The sequence below is a fragment of the Vanessa tameamea genome, chromosome 29 (assembly GCF_037043105.1).
Source record: "Vanessa tameamea isolate UH-Manoa-2023 chromosome 29, ilVanTame1 primary haplotype, whole genome shotgun sequence".
Taxonomy (NCBI): domain Eukaryota; kingdom Metazoa; phylum Arthropoda; class Insecta; order Lepidoptera; family Nymphalidae; genus Vanessa; species Vanessa tameamea.
In genome coordinates, this window is record NC_087337.1 from 642,005 (window position 1) to 662,557 (window position 20,553).

The following is a 20,553-nucleotide window of genomic DNA, read 5'->3' on the forward strand; positions in this document are numbered from 1 at the left end:
TACAAATTATATTGAATGAATGTAATCTTATTTGGACAAGTCGTTCAAATTACATTCTAATCAAATTTTTTTTTTCGGTTCGTTTCCCCACAATATAAGTAAAAATTAATAATTAAACGTATTTTTTTTACTTTTTATCGTGACGCATTTTCAGTTCTTAAGAAGCTTCACTTTAATAAATTAATGCACAAACGACTCAGTATAAGTGGCTAAAGATTTCAACTTATTAGTCAAACTTTTATAAAAACGTAACTTCAACAAATTCACTTCAAAAATGACTTGTGTATCGCTCTGCGCTTTGTGAACATTAATCAAAGTGTCATCACGTTACCGGTACATTTTAAATGGTCAGATAAGCAGTATACTATACACGTTGGTTTACAATATAATAAATATTACAGAATCCATTGCTGTAGATTATAAAAAAAAAAAAAACAAAGTAATTGATTCTAAACTCTACTAATATTATAAATGCGATATATTCATTGAATACATACTTGCGATGGCAACGGAGTGACGGATTGACATGATTAATATGGGCAGGCAGAGATCCGGGTGCCACGCAATTGGGGGTCGCCTCGCGGATAATGGTGAAGTCTGATACCATTGGTGAGGCAAGCGGGTCTCTTAAAAATACTTTTAGGGGGAGGGGAGATCGTTAGAATACTGCCTGCACCAGGGCCGTTGTACTGCTTATGGGTCAGGATATGAACCGAAATGTAACAGTTAAGTATTGGATAATGCAACATATAAGATTATAATGTGCTCCATGGCAGAAGGAATAAAGATAATCAAACTTTAGTCATATTCCATGTGATTGGCTAATAGCTCGGTTTTTTTTTCATTAATATATCTTTATTAATAACACAAAACTTTAAGCTTACTTCCAAAGCAACCATAACAACATCACCTTCTTTACAAATCCTATGTAAATGTTATTATGTCAATTCAAAGACGTTTATGTATTTCACTCCTGCTAATGGTATATGTTATAGTTGTAGAACACTTAATATCTTTTACTGAATTAAAAACTTTACATCAAGTTTTTTTTAATTATGATTATGCAGTTAGAAATATAATTAACTATTTACAATAACAATTATATCTAGAACACTCTGTCTTGGTATCCCGAGTCCTGTGGCGGTTGCGCTGGCTTAGGTTGAGCTCCTGGTGGATGGTGGTGATGCCTAAGGTGGCCAGGTCGGCGTGGAGGGGCGAGGTACTCGAACATGCTCTGAGTGTGCTGGGCTAACATATTGGCAAGGTCACACGGCATGGGATCCGTCCAGAAGAAATCGTGGTTCAGCGCTGTGTCTGCGTCATAACTGCAAATATAAATTAATAATATTTTATATAATATGTGTTCTTGTTAATCAACAATATGAATTTAATGTCTAAACTCATATAAATAATGAGCTATTAAGAATAACAAATAAAAATTTTAAAGATGATTTTAAGATGATCAATATACATATTATAAAGAAAAAATCTCATTCAAGCTTTTCCTCAGCTCTAGTTAATTTAACCAATATACCAGTTGGCTTACATTAAATTTTATCTCGTAGAATAACAATACAAAAAATACTTATAACAAAGTAAATATAGAAAAAGATTTGAGTGATGATAGCCTCTTATAAACACTATTGTGATCAAATTTTCAATGTATGTCAAACAAGGCGTTCTGTTATAGTAAGCGGCGTGTCGTGAGCATAACATCGCCAGGGGCACCGAAGCTATCCACAATTAGTTCGTCAGTTCACTTGTCATTTGGCCGAAAGTTTACTAACGACTCGTACTGACTATTATAACTTCAATGACTTACCGTTTTGCTGGATCTAACTGCAGCAATTTATCAAGCAAGTCGCAACCGTAGGGATCCTTTACATACGGCTTTAGCCTTTCCTGTAAAACCAAAAATTTAATAAGTAATCATTTTACCAAAAATTATTTCAGTAAATTTATATATCCTGTTAATTTAGAGGTTTTAGTGACTGGAGGATGTACATACATTCGGCAGTCAAGTATATTGGAAACATACAGGTTTTCTTACAATTTCTTGAAACCATCTCGGGTTTGCATATAAATTTATTTTTAGTATTAACAAATATTTAATATTAATTTGGGTATCACCTTTACTTTTCTCTTTTGACCCTTGGGTAACTCCATTTTGTTGTACAGATCTAAACTTTCAACTCCCGGCCAGACATCAGGTGTGCAAGAACCACACAGCTGTGATATTAATATTAACTGCTGTTGTTCTGTGGGACCCTGAAAAATAATGATTATTTTTTTTTAATGATATTACTTATTTAAATAAAGGTCGATTAAAAAAATTTTATTTTTTTTCGTTTCTGTCAAGTGTGTTGCAACCTTAGAGTTTTTTTCATAATATTTTTTTAAAATGGATTTCAGATAGTTAGTTTATAGTATTTATATATATTTTTTAATTCTGAATATGTTATTGGATAATTGTGTCAAAAATTCTATAATTTTTTTTTTCTCTTTTGTGTGAGACGTATTTTGCCAATAATGACGTTATATGAAAGTTACACGCAGGGAAAATGTTGGGTGTTTAATTTTGAAAAATGTCAGTAAATTGGTACACCAAAAGCTGATAACATGAAATGAAAACAAAAACTTTTACATTATAGTGGCTAAATCTGTCACGAGATTACACTCCTCAAATTTTTGTCTTTTTCTCGATATCTTATTAAAAGTAAACGATATGTGGAAAATGCAAAGGACCATAATTTTAGATCGTACAAAAAGCGACAAAAAAGTGTTCTTCAAAAATTATCGTATCTCAATGTTTTCCTTCAGCACCGAGCCCAAGATTAATTATAAACAGGTAAACCTACAGCTTAAAGTATAATAGCTATCCCCACCATTTACCCAAATTTAAAGTCTCCTTTTTGTGATGCTCATATATACACCATTCACTAGACTAGATAGTGGGTTAATAGAATATATATAAACCTGCATAATAGGTGAACGAGTCCACATTTCTGCCATGATGCAGCCAGCACCCCACATATCCACAGGAGGCCCATAATTACGGTCACCTGTAATATTTACCATCTTTATCTAAATAGGCAACGGAAAAACAGTTCTGTATATTACTCTCGTGTTTGTTAAATGATTCTAATTAGATAGTTTGGTAGCCTTTTACAAGCTTTAATATTATTGATAAGTTTTGAATATAGAACTATATTTACTACTAGTTTTCGCTTGAGACTTTGACCATAATATGTTAAGGAGAGGTCTATTTCACATATTCAAAGAAAATAACCTATGTTCTTCCTGAGGGTTCCAGCTTGATTCATACCAAATGTCATCAAATTTGATTCAGTGGTTTAACCATAGGAACATCACAGACAGACAGTTACGTTTGCAATTATAATATTAGTAAAAATTGTACATGTTATCTGTTAGAGCAGTTTATAGAAGCTATTATGGTCAAATTTAACCATTGATTGAGCATTAATACATAAAACAGGATAGTTTCTTAGCTGTGGCAGGTTCTCAGTCATGCAGGTTTCCTCACAATGTTTTCCTTGACCCAACCAGAACGTTTGACTGCAATGGTTCATGTCAGGTTTTAAACATTAATACTACCAAGTTAAGATCCACAGAGCCTATCCTATTCTCAAACAAATCTCAAAGCTTTTTCTTGTATAGGTAGGCAGACGATCAAATGGGTCACCTGATGGTAAGTGGTCACCACTGCACATATACACTGGCCATATAAGAAATATTAACCACTCCTTCGATCACCGATGCACCATCAAACTTGGGTACTAAGATGTTATGTTTCTTGTGAGAACACAACAATACTGAGTACAGCAGTTTGGTTGTAGAATATCTGACGAGTGGGTACTTTGATTGGCATGCACAAAGCCCTGCCACCGAGTAAAATCTCAAGTATAGCTACAATTATAAGATAACATACCTAATAATAACTCAGGGGGTCGATACCAAAGTGTAACAACTCTATTTGTGTATTTATTAGCTTGCCCCGACTTGGCGACACTGAAGGCTCTCGCCAATCCGAAATCAGCAAGTTTTAAAATACCATTCTTAGTTATTAAAACATTAGCGGCTTTCATGTCCCTGTGAAGAATTTTATTGCTGTGAATGTAGTATAATCCATTAAGTAGTTGCTGCATTACTTTTTTTATTTCTCCTAAACTAAATTTGACATTCACATTCGATAATAAGCCGGCGAGATCGTGTTCACAGAAGTCAAAAACTAAATAAAATGTTGATCGGTATTTATTGTGTAATGTTGCCTTCGTTCTGCATATTTCTATCAAATTCACAACGTTTTCGTGTTTCAAAAGCTGCAATATCTTTATTTCTCTTAACGCGGTTATCGGAAAACCTTCTTTCTCGTTATCCATTAAAACTTTTTTCATTGCAACGAACTTTTTATTGCTATTCCTTGCACGCGCTTTGAACACTTCCCCGAAGGTTCCTTGACCAATTTTCGCTACTTTTTCATATTTGGAAGACTCGTCGCAAAACGGGAAGTCGAAGTCTTCGATGTATTTCTCTTTCTCTCTCATGTTTAGAATCGTTGAACTAGTATTTAAAACTGGCGCAGGCTCCCGCGGAGCGCTGCCGCCTTGCATTTTGGAAGCTATTTTGACGGTTTTAAATTACTATTCTACAGAATAATACACTTTCCACGTGATCTTCTGTAAGAAGTAAGGTGGAATCTTTTATGATGAAATGAAAGCAGGACATCAGCAAATCTGAAGAATTAGAAAATATTTTGATAGCGTCAAACTGTCAAATGTTAAAATGACACATTGTTTTGAGAAAATTGACAAAATGGCAGACCACAGCTAAGTGTAGGTCTAGAAAAGCGTTCTGTTTCACGACTTAAAACTTTTATTTCCTATACATATTATCCTCATCTAATTATGTATTATTTTTTTTAATATCAACAAACAAAAACGTTTTTTTTTTCAATAAGAATGTAAAACATACTTTGTAGCGTAGTTGTTTGTTGTTACTTTATAGTACTGTCAAATGTCAATTGTCATTTGTCATATCGACTATCGTGCTAGCCGTCAGTCGTCAAGTCAAATAAGCAATTTTGATAGTTTCGAATTTTTGTTTTATCTTAATAACTTTCGCATATATATAAATAAACCAGTATTTATCAACATAGGTAAGTGCATACTATTCTTTATTTTAATAATTGTTTCAATTAAGAGTGATATAAAACGACAAAAATGCGTAAGTACGCTTAAAGGCGCTGCACTTGCAATATCGATCCAGTTCAGTTAAATAGGCCGAGCTGTTTTCGCTCACCTTTCTATTGTTATCATACCTTGTTTGATAAAGCGGTACGTATATTAAATAATTATATGATATGCAATGAATACGCCTACTTTTTTGCCAAGCTATATATGTAAATAGAAACCATAATAATGTAAAAAACCCACGTAACGCCAATTGTTTTGTTGTATTTGTGTATAAATAATTGCACTATGGGTAAGTTTACTATATTTTATGATTTAATTTGCCTTTTTTTTTTAATATGTCAGAATATTTTAAATCAAAAGCTACAACTTTCTTTTTAATACAAATGCTTTTTTTTTTTTTTTAATAATGAACTTTATTATAATAGACATAAGTCCATTACAAATAAAATTTAAATTATATTAATATGATTAGTGTAAGCTAAGATCATCGGAAGGTTAGGTATATAAGTCAAGATATGTATTTATATGAATCACTGGATAATTATAGTAATTTATTATGTTGTCATGGGCAATAGCATTAACAATAGACAATTAATCAACATAAAACTATAAAATATACCATTCCATACTCTAGATATTCTAATTAGAATATACTGCTTATAATCTGCAGGAAATCTTTTATTCAGTTATGTGTATTTTTTTTTTTTTAAATATGATCTTATTAAGTATATTATTTACCTTTGTAGGTAAATAAAAAAAAAATTTAAAAGAATGTTTGTGTGAAGTTATACAATCATTAGTGTGTGTGTGGTTTTGTAACATAATGTGTTAATGCAACAATTGCCTTCATATAGATATATCAGTATATCTATACTGATATTGTAAATACGAAAGTAACTTTGTCTGTTAACTCTTAACACTTAAACCGCTGAACCAATTTAGATGAATTTTGGTATGGAGATAGTTTGAGTACCTGGAAGGACAGACTATTTTTAATTCATCCTTCAAGGCGGTAAATGGGGGGTTATTGGTTTGTATGCTTTAAGTTAAGTTTTATAAATTTAGAGCCTATTCCAATAGACTATATAATAGAATGAGATTTACTAATAACTCAGCTATATTGTGCACTACTAACAGTTTACGATTAATATACCTTTACTTATAATACAATAATATTACACTTATCTACTTATTTCCACTTTAATTTTGCTTCGAAAATTCCGATAACAGTTTTGTTGCTGTTCAAAACGCCATTTTTCGCAGAACCATAGTGAATATCATAGATTAATCAAGCTCTCGACCGATGATATCGCATCAATTTGCTGTCAAATGTTGTTTATTTGGCTTTTCTCTTATAGTTGGAATGGAGTATAGTTTATTGTACCACATGATATATGAAAATCTAAGGTCTTTTTATTTTTATTGCTTCTTCAATTCGAATGGAATGTAGTAGTTCTAAATTAAACAGTTAATTAGAATATGAAAAAGTAACTTTATGGTATGCATTTCCCCCCCCACTAAGAATATACGATGAATGGGTGATACCCAACTGGCTTGCACAAAACCCTACCTCCAATTTTCAAGTTGAACATTGTTTCTTCTCTTTTTAATCTTTAATGTGACATATGATAGGAGTCAGCAATCTTTAACTAACCACCCCCTAAACAGCTGTTAATCTTTAATGGCTAATCCTTTAAAGCTATAAATACGAATGTGAGTTTGTGACGCCTTCACGTCTTAACTAAGTAACCGATTATCATGGAATTTCGTATATATGTTGTCAAGGTACAGTAAAAGATATGAGATGAACTAACATCCACCCCCCACATTCAGGTAAACCGGTGGACGGAAAGTAGTTATTCTATACGTTGACAGTGATTTATCGTTTTTAAAATCGTGTAATTTAGTTTTAATTCCGTTCAAACGATCGTGAATATCGTGTTTCGTTTTGTATTCTTGTCGTTGCTAAACGATTTGCCAGTGAAGTTTCATGAATCAGCGCATGTGCGAAATCGCGTGTACATGCGATCTTTGTTAAAAGTGACCGCGTACTGCGATGGCGCTTCGTTAGGCTTACATTTCAAAATTCGAATAAGATATTTGACATTTTTTTTTTTTGGTAATGTGTCATCTGTTTTATTTTATTTTCAATAGGACAATCAACAGTAGATACAATATCACATCAAAATAAAAAATAAAATACATTTCAAAATTATCTCGGCAAATATTCTTCTATCTACAGGTAGCCTCACCATGCACTATCACATTGCACAATATGTATTAAAAATATAAATTACACGTAATCAATGATTAGAGATAAGAATTATAATACATATTTTTAACTATTATATAATAAATAGTAAAACCAATAAGATATATCATAAAATTGGAAATGAGCACAAAATATGTCTGTGTATAGCGTCAAAAGTAGGCGACCGCGGTTTCGCTTGTGTTTTAGGGAGTTGTTCGTTAGGTTTTATGCATAAAAAGTACCCAATGTCTTAACCTTGGAGTTCAAGCTAGCTCCATAGGAATTTCATGCATTTCGGTTCAGTAGTTTGGCCATTAAAGAGCAACAGACAGACAGAGTTACCTTTGCATTAATAATATTAGTAAATAAATAAAAAAAACGACGGGAACGTGCATAAAACATTAAAATAAATACTTTTTTTTCTTGCTGGAAATACGTTTTTCGTTTCGCTCACGTGAAAGTTGAACTTGCCGGTGCTCTGGACGCCGAGTGCGCCTCGGTACACCGGAATACCCACTAAAAAACTAGCGGTCCATCTCCGTCTTTCTGCGGGCGCCACGGGATCGCTTACGCATGCTACCGTGACGCCCTGACGGTCGGCCCGCCTATGCGGGCCTCCAATATGTAAGGGGGATTCCCGGGGTACAGAGAAGCCCCCAGACAAATTTAACCTGACCTGACCTAACGAATGTATCGTTACAGCGCAATGGCCAGCGAGAGCAGTTCAGCTGTGTTGGATCTAAACGACGCAGATGCAACGGACACAGACGCTCCGAGCGTGATGGACGTGGATGAGGTCCCAGATGGAGCGCCACTGATCATGGAGCATGGATACGACATTGCTGTCAAGGTAATGGTTACAAAAAAATATAATAAATGTATCTTTATTGCAAACTCTTACGCAACATATGATCTATATGTTATTTTAAAGTTGTCGTAACTGTTCGTAACGATTTATAGGGGTTGGCCATAAAAAAGCCAATGTCCTTTTTTAGAGATCAAGCTTGTCGAATAGTGTGTACACCGGTTTTCATGAGTACGCCAATCGATGTAGAAAAAGTTCAATAGTTTTCTATGTTGTCTTGGGTCTGGGTGTTTGTGGTGCCGTCGTTACATCTGATTTTCCGTAACACAAGTGCTTTAGCTACTTACATTGGGATCAGAGTGATGTATGTGATGACGTTGTCCAATCCTTTCAGTGGCTTGGCCGTGAAAGCGTAAGAGACAGAGACCTTCGCATTTGTAATCTTAGTATAGATGTATATAGCCATCTCTTGTACGTGCGTGTGTCGGTTTCAAAATAATAATATCAGGATACAGTATTTACGAATAATTAAGCAGATAGAGGGTGATCACTTGATGGTAGGTCTTTGAGTAACTCCGTCTGGGTAACTACAGCCTACTCAGAAGATATTCTACACCCATACAGCTATACTAAGTATTATTTTGTTCCGGTGAGAAGGAAAATACGGTCATGATAATTGCAGGCCCAAAAGATGTAAAGTCTTGGTTCACAAGGTTGGTGTCGCATTGGACATGTAAGGAATGGTGAACATTTCTTACAGTGCTAAGGTCTAACTGTGCTCGCCAATTTGGCCGTCCACGTACCTATTTTTATTTAAAACGAAAACATTTTACATCTCCATCAGGTGGATGCTCCAATGAAACAGCTGTCAACTCTTGAGACGTTCGTAACATATCGTGTCCGTTGCGTCTGCGCACGTTGGACCACACCGCCACACGTCAGACGACGCTATAACCATTTTAAGGTAAGATATTGTTTATGTGGTATATATTTTTTTGTAATATGTAATCAAAGCTACTGTAGCGTATTTCAATCACAAGTAAAATAAAAAAGCGGCCAAGTACGAGTCGGACTCGCCCGTGAAGGGTTCCGTAGCAGCAAGTAACAAGGTTTATGTTTATGAAATGAAATGTTTTTTTTTTTATATTTGAGTTGATTGAATGAAAGGCAAATCGCAGTTTTCTATTTATGACGTATTAAAAGAAACTACTTACTAGATCTCGTTCAACCAATTTTAGGTGGATGTTTGCATCGTAACGTATATCATATATTTTATTTAGTTTTATTAGTCTCTTACGGAAGTTACGGGGGGGGACACATTTTACCATTTTGGAAGTGTCTCTATCGCAAACTATTCAGTTTAGAAAAAAATGGTATTAGAAACCTCATTATCATTTTTGAAGACCTATCCATAGATATGCCACACGTATGGGTTTGATGTTTTTTTTTTTTTTGATTTTCGGTTCTAAGTTTGGGGAACCCCAAAATTTATTGTTTTTTTTTTCTATTTTTGTGTGAAAATCTTTATGCGGTTCACAGAATACATCTACTTATCAAGTTTTAAGAGTATAGTTCTTATAGTTTCGGAAAAAAGTGGCTGTGACATACGGACGGACAGACAGACAGACATACATGACGAATCTATAAGGGTTCCGTTTTTTGCCACGAAACCCTAAAAACGTTAGACCAAAGTCAAAGCCAAAGTCAAAAATCTTTATTCAATATAGAAGTGTTTACACTTGCTCATTGATTGTCAAAAATCTACCACCGGTTCGGAATTTAACACCTCGGACCTGAGAAGAACCGGCGAAAGAAAATCAGCGGAATATATATTTTTTCCATTTTGCTTGTACAAATATAATTATATTTTAGCTATTTGAAGCAGCCTGGAGGCGATCATTTCATTCCCAAGGTGTGCAGTCAACTAAAAAGTCATTAGTGTTGTAATATCCTTTAGCAATTGACGCGATATCATTGGTCAAGTAATCTATGGTATTCTTTATGGAACGTCGGCTCTGAAACTTTGAAAGTAAAATTAAAGTGGATATAAGTGGAATCGAGTCGTACTATAAATGAAGATATATTACTCGAGAACTGTTTGCAGTGCACAATATAGCTGAGCTATTAGCAAATCCAAAATGAAGACCCTGTCTTTCTAATCCAGCTCCTCCACAAGCGTCTGGCCGCGTCTCACCCGCTGGTGGCGCCGCCCCCGCTGCCCCCCCTGCACTCGGCGCGGCAGCAGCTCGACCGCTACTCGCCGGCCTTCGTCGCGGTGCGGTGTCTCGCTCTCCACTCGTTCCTCGGTGAGATATTCATTGTCCAAACATTGTCTCGATGTGAAATGTTTGTAAGGACTCTTGTGGCACTTTTGGAATATTTGCAATTATACAACTGAATTTTCATGTGCTTAATTTGTGTTTATAAATCATCTCGTGCTCGGCGGTGAAGGAAAGTGCTACTAGATACTACTGGATAATCTTTTTCGCCATTTTAAGTACATGTCAGTGAACTATGTAATTTTTTTTTCACAAAGCTCTACCACGATAATTTATAGTGATTTGATTTATTTTTTAGATCGCATCGCGAAACATCCAATTTTAACTCACAGTGAAGACTTCAGACTTTTCTTGACCACGCCCGACGAAGAACTGGACAAGGTAGGAAACTATCAAGTAAACGAAAGTCTGTCAGCTAACGATATTAGCAACTAGCTGAGCCCGCGACTCCGTGCGCGTTCGAATTTAACGAAAAAGGTTATCGTTGTAGCTTAAGTTACTCCTTATTACAACAGTGAAAGTTCCGTCAAAATCGGTCCAGCCGTTCCAGAGATTAGCCGGAACAAACAGACTGACAAAAATTGTAAAAGATGATATATATATATATATATATATTTATATTACAAACAGACACTTCGATTATATTATACGTGTGTTCCAGACGAAGTGACTCACTTGTGACGTATCTCTCACTCCGCAGGTTTTCAAAAGCGAAAACAGCGCTCTGAACCTTTGGGGTCTAAGCAACGCGCTGTACGGCAGCGGTGAAGCGAAGCCCGCGAACGGTGCGAGGTGAGCGGTACTATCCTACCGTTGTGAGTTACGGACCTGCTGTTCTACTTGGATGAGAGTGTCGGGCCGCTCAAGGGATGACCGAGGAATGATAGAGCAAGGAATGAGTACGGAAGAGGAAGTTTGAATGTGGCACCGGTAACCGAGAAGCTATCTGGAAGCCCGCTGTCTTGGTATGGGCATGTGATGAGGAATGAGGACCGTGTTGTGAGGATGGTTTTGAGAATGGAAGTGGATGGAGAGGTAGGGGATCGAAGACACGAGGGACTGTGTGAGAGACGATGTGGCTGGACGGAATGGTACTTGTGAGATGACGTCAAGCAGAAGTATGGAGAATTGGGATAAGGGCAGGAGGATGATGATGATGATGATATACTTTAGTTTTATTTACAACGTCTACTAGGTGATGAGGGGTAACCACCCCGTACGCTCTAAGGAACTCTAAAGGAGTAAAACTCTAGTCGTGTCTCGTCTGTAATCTAGGTTTCCTCATTATGTCTTCGTAAACCCAACCAGAACACTTAACCGCAGTGGTTCTTGTCAGGGCTTAAACATGTTCTACCAAGTTCCACAGAGCGTCTCCTGTTCTCAAACAAATCTCGATTTTTTTTTTTTAAATAGGTAGGCAGACGGTCATTGAGGCCACCTAATGATAAGTAGTCACCACTGCCCATAGAGAATGGCGCTATAAGAAATATTGACCACCCGAAACATCGTGAATCCGCTACGAACCTCGGGAACTAAGATGTTATGTCACTTGTGCCTGAAGTTACACTGGCTCACTCACCCTTCAAACAGCATCACTAAGTATTGCAGTTTGACGGTAGAATATCTGATAAATGGGTGGTACCTACCCAGACGAGCTACCACCTACCACCCTACCACCAAGTATGAAGTACTATTCATTATTTTTTAGTCTTGTTAGGTTTATAATAAAGCATATTGTATAATATATTTCCGCTCGCACCTTATGCGTTACCTTATCCGTTTTAGGAGGTGCTAAGGAGGGGGGGGAGGGCTGTCTCCTTTTATGTACCCTTGACAACGTTTATGCAAAATTAAATTATGTTTGGTTTAGTGTTTAAGAGAAAACGTAACAAACAAACTCACACATTTGTAATATTCGTTTGTATTGTATCCTGCGTTTCAGAGTTAAGGATCCGGAGTTCAGTTCAGCGGCGGACTACTTGCAGTCGCTACAGCAGAAGTTGACCACTCTCTGTACGCTGACCACCAAATTATATAAGGGCTCGGTGTCTCTGAGTACTGAGCTTATGGGGTGAGTTTTTTTATGTCACTAGCGACCGCCTCGGCTTCGCACGGGTGCGTGCTGGTACTAAATATACGATCGAATGTCTTTAGATACAACGTTTACAGTTTTTTTTAGCGTAAAAAAATGTGTGCAAATCTTCCTTTAAATTGATTCATCTATCTATTAAAAAAAACCGCATCAATAAATAAATATTGGACAACATCACATACATAACTCTGACCCCAATGTAAGTAGCTAAAGCGCTCGTGTTATGGAAAATCAGAAGTAACGACGGCACCACAAACACCCAGACCCGAGACAACGTAGGAAACTAATGAACTTTTTCTACATCGACTCCTGGATCTCGGAGCGGCGTGCCCATGAAAACCGGTGTACGCACAACTCGACCACGGAGGTCGTCAATTCATCATCGGGTCATCAGAATCCGTTGCGTAGTTTTAAAGATCTAAGCATGCATAGGGACAGACAGCGGGGAGCGACTTTGTTATAAACTATTTATTGATTAACCCAATATCGTTTCGATATATTTTACATCATTGCAGTAGATGAGAAATGTCATTTAGTTTTTAATAAAATATACGCGCCGAGGTCCCTCCTGTGTCCTGCAATTGCGCGGTAGACTATCGACTAACGGGTCCGTTCAGTGCGACGTCTCGCCCAGAGACGTTCTGCTTATGTGTACGGGTACATGAATATAATTCCGTAGTGACGTAGACAACCGCACCGCTCCCTGCCCGTGTGACTGACAATGCTTTCCGGCGCAGCATGCGGCGCGCGTGCGACGCGTGGGCGGTGTCGGCGGGCGGGCGCTGCGCGGGCGCGCTGGCGGGCTGCGGCGCGGGCGCGGGCGCGGCGGGCGCGGCGCGCGCGGCGGCCCCGCTGCGCCACCGCGCCGCGCTGCCCGCGCTCGCCGCCTACGCGCACGCGCACGTCGACAAGATCCGCGCGCGCGACGCGCTGCACGGTACGCGCCCGCTGCCCGCACTCGTGTGCCTTGGCGGCAGGTTGGAAGGGTCGCCGCGCTGCTTCGATGTGACAGAATTTCATTGAAATTAGATGCATGCGGATTTCCTCACAGTGTTTCTCATCGTCTCGGAGCCGCATTGGATCAGCGTGGTGGAATATGCTCCAAAGTTTCTCCTTAATTGTTCCCAGTAACAGCCTGTAAATTTGACTGAACAATTGGATATATTTTTATATTGTTATAATGAGATGTTTGTCTCTCCAGCCGCGTACGTGTCCGGCAACAACACGACGGACGAAGTCCACAATAGGTGAGTTATATATATATAGCCTTAGGTATAATATTACATAATACTTAGAACTCGAAATTTTATCCGTAATGTAAAAAAATGTATTTAAAAAGTATATATGTTTCCGTAAAATTATTTATGGTACTTGGTTTGGGTAGGTTAGGTTAGCCACTCATTCTACCGCTATGTTTACAGTTAGTATTTCTTAAAGTGGTAAGTAATGTCTACGGATGGTGTTACCACTTACCATCGAGTGACACATCTGTAAATGTGCCATTCGACTATCAATAAAAAGCAATTGAATTACAGATTGGAACAAGCTTCAGAGGCGTTACGTTCCGAACTCTCTGACTGGATACCAAAAACGCACGCAGAAATCAAGTCGTTATTACTAGACTTAGCAGACAGACAAGTGAACATACACACACAGACTCTAATGGGCTGGGAGCACGCCCTGAAGCTTTCCACGGACGATATCTCCGAAATGTTCAAAACAGTGTCAAAAACGGCCGTGCAAAATCTCTCGCCGTCGAAATGCCGAAGTTTGACGACGCCAAACGAAACCGAGCAAGATATAGATGACATCGACAATTACAGCAACGATTCAGATATACAGGATGTTTCAAAAGATGATATACAGCATGTTTCAAAAGATGACGTACAGGACGTTTCAAACGTTGACATACAGGATTCGAAGGATGAAAGTCACGTGCATGAGTGCGTCAAGGTTGAGAACGGTGACGATTACGGGAAATTGGACTCTATATCGAAGGAGGACAGCTCGAAATCGGATTCGAGGTTTTCGGACCCATTGCAGGAATTCTCTGAAGTCGATCTCTCATGATTCTGCGATACATTATTTTGTAACGTTATAAAAGATTTTTAAATTCCAAATTTCTTTGTGCTGTAGTCATGATTTCATCCCGTTGAATTGCAAGTTTGGTATAGAAGTCTGAATACTTAGATATTAATTTGTATAGACTTATACTTAACGAACCTCCCCCTCCAAATTCTACTTCAATAATCAATTAAAAGTTAATTTGCGTAAAAGCTTTCGAGTTTTACGTGAGCATATTCTAAAAGAACTTTTGGATCTTCATTTTGCAATATTGAATGTCGAGCTACCGGGCCGAAATGTATATTCTTATGTATATAACCGGTTAGATATTCAGTGGTTTCCCCTTTTGTCAAATGAAATTAATTTGCCAATAAATACACTTGTGAAACAAATGAGATTCGATTTAAAAGCACGTCGCACAGGATTATTGTAAGGCGAAATTAAATTACCTTAAACTAGTGTTGCATAGCGATCGATTATCTATCGATAGTTTATTTATATGAAATAGTATCGATAGCATATCGATATTATCGTTACCTGTTAACACTGTCGACAACTCCCCATGAGTAATATTATTTTAAACATCAATAGTATTTACAGAAGACGATACTATCAAAGGTTCTAACAATGTCCATTATACTAAATATTTTTCGAGGTTAGTTATCGACAGTTTTGCAACAAACCTTAAACTGGTGTTGCATATCGATCGATTGCCTATCGATAGTTAAAATGTAAGCGATATTATCGACAGTTGATCGATAGTATTGTCGATATATCGATATACAGTCGATAGTAGGCATGTGTTCGATATATCGAAACATATCTAAAATCGGATGTCATAGATTTGATGTTGATGGTTAACCGTTTTCACCGCGTCTAAAAACATCTGACATCTGACATCTGACGTTGGTATATTGACATTAGACTCTTTCGGAAAATGGGTTAGTCAATGTGACGACCAAATCTCACACCGCGCGTATTACAGAAAAAACATTAGATACTAAACACGTACCCTCGGATTTCTTTTCGCCGCCCTTGTCCCAAACTATTTATATTTCTTTTAGAATTGAATTCAGAATTCTGTTAGAATTGAATAAAAAACGATTTTAATTTTGTCCAATATAATACAAAAAATTCAAATTGACAGAAGAATAATTTGAAATTCCAAATAAAAAGTAAATGCAATGAAACCTTCTTTCAAAATTGACAAAATTAAAAAAAAATTGAAAATGTCTTCTAAGGTTATCGTCTTCTTCATCCCTCTACGCTCATCAATGTTATCAGACACGGGCAGAAAAAAGCTCAGGTAACTCCGTCAAGCATAATTGAACGTATCTTTAATAATTATTTTTTAATCTGTTCAAAAATGTTTTTTTTTTTTTAATTTAAATGTTTATAATTGTCATTATTTGTAAATATTAACTTAGTTCATATTGATATACTTAGATATCGCATAATATTTAATACTTTGATATTGATTTTGAAATACTAGACTGAATCGTAGTAATCGTATATATTTTCTTCTTAAATAAACCACAATAATAAATAATCTACTTATTTGCCGAATTTTTTATCTATTTTTGAAACATTTTCTTGCATATTTTCAAAAATATCATTATTTGCGTAATTTTTAGCGATCATTTTAAATGGCGGCAAAAACGGCTTCACTTATCGCCATTTTGATTTTTGAACACAACCTACCCTGATATTTACCAAATATTGAGAACGATTTCGAAATTTTACAATGAACTTCTTAGATCGGACTACAGATTAAATAAAATAACATTGAAATTCTGTTAGTAGGAATTTATCTAAAACAACATGCTTAAAATATTTGTCGGCCACGCTGGTCTCGCTCTCAACTAATTCGAGAATGTTCTATAAACTATAGATAATATAAAAAATAAAATATATTTTTTACAAGCAGGACATTGAAGCTGAAGGAAAGTAATTGTTACGAAAAATGTCAAGTAGATCAATAGTTTCACTTTTTTTACATAAATTCATGTATATTACATGATATATTAACTGTATGTAACATATATTTTGTTATGAAAACTATATAAAATAAAATTGTATGTATCTTAGGCAATTAACTTATATAGCCATTCAATTAACAGCCTAGCCGTTTTACTAAACGGTGTCGTTCAAACGGCCAATACATTCCGTTCATAGAAAGATTAATTTAAAAAAAAATTAATAAAATATAGATATTTTTATTTTCACGAGACTCAAAAGCTAATTACTGTAAATTATGAACGGAAAATGTATTGATCGGTCGGACGGAGCCGTTAAAAGGCTATTCAAACTAGTTGGATGTATGATATATTAGCATTTTTTAATATTAGATATTATTTTTATAGTCAAAAATAATACTTGAATGTATGTAAAATAATAAACATTGTATTTGTGTAAATAGCTTATGTAAAAACGGCAATATTAAAAATATACTTTATTCAAATCATATAGACACTTTTTGATCGTTATTATACAAAGTTAATTTTAAAGTGAAACCTATCAACAGTTCTAATATTAGATATCACCGAGAACTTCCGTCGACTGCCTCGGACCAGTGGCTAGATAGTCTTAGATCTCGAGGTTCAAGTTTTTGGGCTATGTCCAAAAATTTTCAGCAACAGTCTTCAAGTGTCTACAATCATTTACAGCATGTACGGTGTACGTGAAACTGTTGGTCCTGCGTCTGAACTCTTTCGTGTCGAATTCGCCGTCCCATTTGATTATAGTGTATCTGTGGTTGAGCACACACTTGTGCACTGATATGTTCTACTTATACTCTATTCCAACTATGACAGGAAAAAAGGCAAATAAACAACATTTGACAGCAAATTGATGCGATATCATTGGTCGAGAGCTTGATTCATCTATGATATTCACTATGGATTTGCGAAAAAATGGCGTTTTGAACGTCGACGAAACTGTTATAGGAATTTTGGAAGTAAAATTAAAGTGGATATAAGTGGTTAAGTGCAATAGTGTTGTATTATAAATTAATATATATCAATCATAAACTCTCAGTTGTGTACAAGATAGCTGAGTTATTAACGAATCGCATGAAATACGTAAATCTATGGTTTGTTTATGTATTTTCCTACTTCGACTGGAATAGGCTATAGTTGGCTGGTCTCCTCTCATAGAAGTCCGTGACCGAAATCGGTCAGAATGGCTTCAACATTACTCTTTCTCAAATATACACCAATTAACTATTTTAATACCACCCAAATTGCTAATATATTGTACTTTACGATTCATAAAATAATTTTAATATTAATCTTATATGGCAATACATATAATATGGTTATTGAACTATAGTTAGAGTCGAGCTGTGACGAACGGACATATAGAAGGATATCAATCATTTCAATTGTATTCAAATTTTCGCGCCAATTTGAAAATGCGAATAATTTAATATATTCTAACTCGTAAACAGTGCCAAGTAAAGATATAGAATTAGTGTTGAAATTATCAGTATAGTTGGTTATACTAGTGATGTTCATAATCGATATTATGTATATATTTCTAAAGAAGTTATCGATAGTTGCAAGTGTTGATATAAAATCGATGGTATGATTTAAAGTCAACATTTAGATCTAAGTGATAGAACATTCATTCTGTTTACATTGTCTATAGCGAGTGGTTTATGAACTGTCGATTTGACGTTTTTTTTTTTTTTGTCTATTGCAATAATCTATTTTTCGTCTGTATATAAGTACTTATGCATTTGTTTTGTATATAATGAAGTATTTATTGTTTACATTTGATTAATAAAAACTTAGTATTATTACATTGAAGTTTTATTTGTATCATTATTTTTACGACATATTTAAGATTTATACGTAACGTCTGACGTGTTTATAGCAACAAGAAATGTCTCATTTTTATAGCAAAAGAAACTAAAAGTGCGTTTAGGGACGCCCGATAGAAGTTATAACTTAAACTTATCTAAGTTGAACTAGTTAATATTGAAATTGAAATTGATGAAAGCTTCGGTTATTACTTAAATTTTATGTATATTAATATGATAATGTAAGGAAAGATTATTTATTATTTAAATCTTTTATTGGTTATAAATTTTATTCTTAGTTACGATTCTTGAATATGTACATTATTAGTATAATTATTGCCTGCCTACCGCTGCCGTATGCGTAGGAGATAGGGAAGCCAGACAGACTGGCGCCGTAACGCGTTACGTAACGAAGAACTTACTGGGCTGTAGCCCTGGATGTAACCTTCTCCAAAACTCTCTTTCTTCTGGAATAAAGCTTATGAATATAAATAAATAAATATCGGACATCACATACATTACTCTGATGCCAATGTAAGTAGCTAAAGCACTCGTGTTATGGAAAATCAGACGTAACGGCGGTACCACAAACACCCAGACCCAAGACAACATAGAAAATTAATGAACTTTTTCTACATCGACTCGGCCGGGAATCGAACCCGGGACCTCAGAGAAGCGTACCCATGAAAACTGGTGTACACATTACTCGACCTCGGAGGTCGTCGGAGATATATATTTATTAGTTTTTTTTTTTAGTAAGGCAATACAAAAAAGCGTATCAAAATGTATTAGTACCTGTTTTCGGTATTACCATATAGCTTTTTCCTGCGATTTCGCCCGCGTATATACTATCCTTGAACCCATTAGAGATCCATTAATCTCCACACTTCTCCCAACACCTTTTTATTAGGGACAATTTCATCAAAATCGGTTCAGTGGCTTAAGAGGTACATTACAATGACGTGAATTTAAAGACGCCGACCCAGTTGAAGGCTGAAGCTGACTCACTATGAGGTAGCCAATTTAATCGTCTTATGAGACGTTTTACAAACAACAGAATTATAAGTATGCGTACTTTTTATTATCAACAATTATACCTGATAAGGACTGACTCACACAGCCTAAAATGTAACAAACCTTAAAATATGAGGAATCAAATTAAAAAAAAACACGATTGCGAGGTAGATATTTATTGAATAAATAAAAATAAAACATTATAATATCTATGTAAATACCATTTCATATATAACCTTAAGTATAGCTCACAGCATTTTTTATTTCTATAAAATAAATAAACAATCGACAAAAAGTTTAATCTAGAATAACTATATGTTCGCGTCATTTCTATAATACGATACATTGGCAGAATGTTTTGTGCCCAATTACGAGACGCGACTGAAATAAAAAAAATATACACTATTTTTTATGCAATATGGACTGTTTATAAATATAAGGACGTTTTGAGCTTTACATTAAAATACCTTTTTATACTCTGTCAAAACTTTTATTCACATTTTGACATTTGCCTAAGAACGTAACCTTTGCGAATTTTAAAGAGTTAACTTTATAATTTAAAATAGGCATAGGTTGGCGGACTAGCATATGGACCATCTGATGGTAAGTGGTCACCACAGAAAATGGCGCTGTAAAAAATATTAACCATTCCTTACATCGCCAATGCACCACCAACCTTGGGAACCAAGATGTTATGTCCCTTGTGTCTGTAGTTATACTTGCTCACTCAAACCGGAACACAACAATACTGAGTACTGTTGTTTGGCGGTAGAATATCAGATGGGTGAGTGGTATCGACCCAGACGGGCTTGCACAAAGCCCTACCACCAAGTAAAAGATTTTATTCAACGGCAAAAAATCGATACTACATATCAATTAGTGCCAAAAATCGAATCGATAATCAAAATGTTACGTAGCCGCAATCACTAGTTGCATCCGTCAAAAAGTGAATAACCGGTTTGACAGGGTATCATGGAAGGTATATTACGAAGACGGACTACAAAATTTCCGGACAGAAAAAGTTTAATTAGAT

The 20,553-nt window shown here is 35.8% G+C and overlaps 2 protein-coding genes across 4 annotated transcripts in view; one reads left to right on the forward strand and one right to left on the reverse strand.

Annotated features, from left to right (window-relative positions):
* LOC113400627 (cyclin-dependent kinase 9) overlaps window positions 1-4,810 on the reverse strand; it is an 89,815-nt gene extending 85,005 nt beyond the window's left edge. Inside the window, exons 1-5 of one of the 2 annotated variants that reach the window (XM_064219917.1) lie at window positions 3,950-4,810; window positions 2,977-3,062; window positions 2,131-2,268; window positions 1,823-1,902; window positions 1,085-1,325 (exon numbers count right to left, since the gene is read on the reverse strand). In XM_064219917.1, the coding sequence (XP_064075987.1) occupies window positions 1,106-1,325; window positions 1,823-1,902; window positions 2,131-2,268; window positions 2,977-3,062; window positions 3,950-4,631 (1,206 nt within the window). In that variant the 5' untranslated portion in view covers window positions 4,632-4,810 and the 3' untranslated portion in view covers window positions 1,085-1,105. Of the gene's footprint in view, window positions 1-1,044; window positions 1,326-1,822; window positions 1,903-2,130; window positions 2,269-2,976; window positions 3,063-3,949 lie in introns of those variants that run through there. The other variant, XM_026640262.2, reaches the window with a different exon arrangement.
* Window positions 4,811-5,050: 240 nt separating this feature from the next.
* LOC113400643 (sorting nexin-7-like) lies at window positions 5,051-14,755 on the forward strand. Of its 2 annotated transcripts, none has more exons than XM_064219872.1 (10): window positions 5,051-5,176; window positions 8,167-8,314; window positions 9,114-9,233; window positions 10,434-10,575; window positions 10,847-10,929; window positions 11,249-11,340; window positions 12,491-12,619; window positions 13,378-13,577; window positions 13,842-13,887; window positions 14,176-14,755. In XM_064219872.1, exons 2-10 carry the CDS (start codon window positions 8,171-8,173, stop codon window positions 14,708-14,710), a joined length of 1,491 nt encoding a protein of 496 aa, XP_064075942.1. In that variant the 5' UTR covers window positions 5,051-5,176; window positions 8,167-8,170; the 3' UTR covers window positions 14,711-14,755. The 2 variants fall into 2 exon arrangements, with proteins under 2 accessions (XP_064075942.1, XP_064075943.1); XM_064219873.1 differs by lacking the exon at window positions 5,051-5,176 and adding an exon at window positions 5,260-5,502.
* Window positions 14,756-20,553: the final 5,798 nt, after the last annotated feature.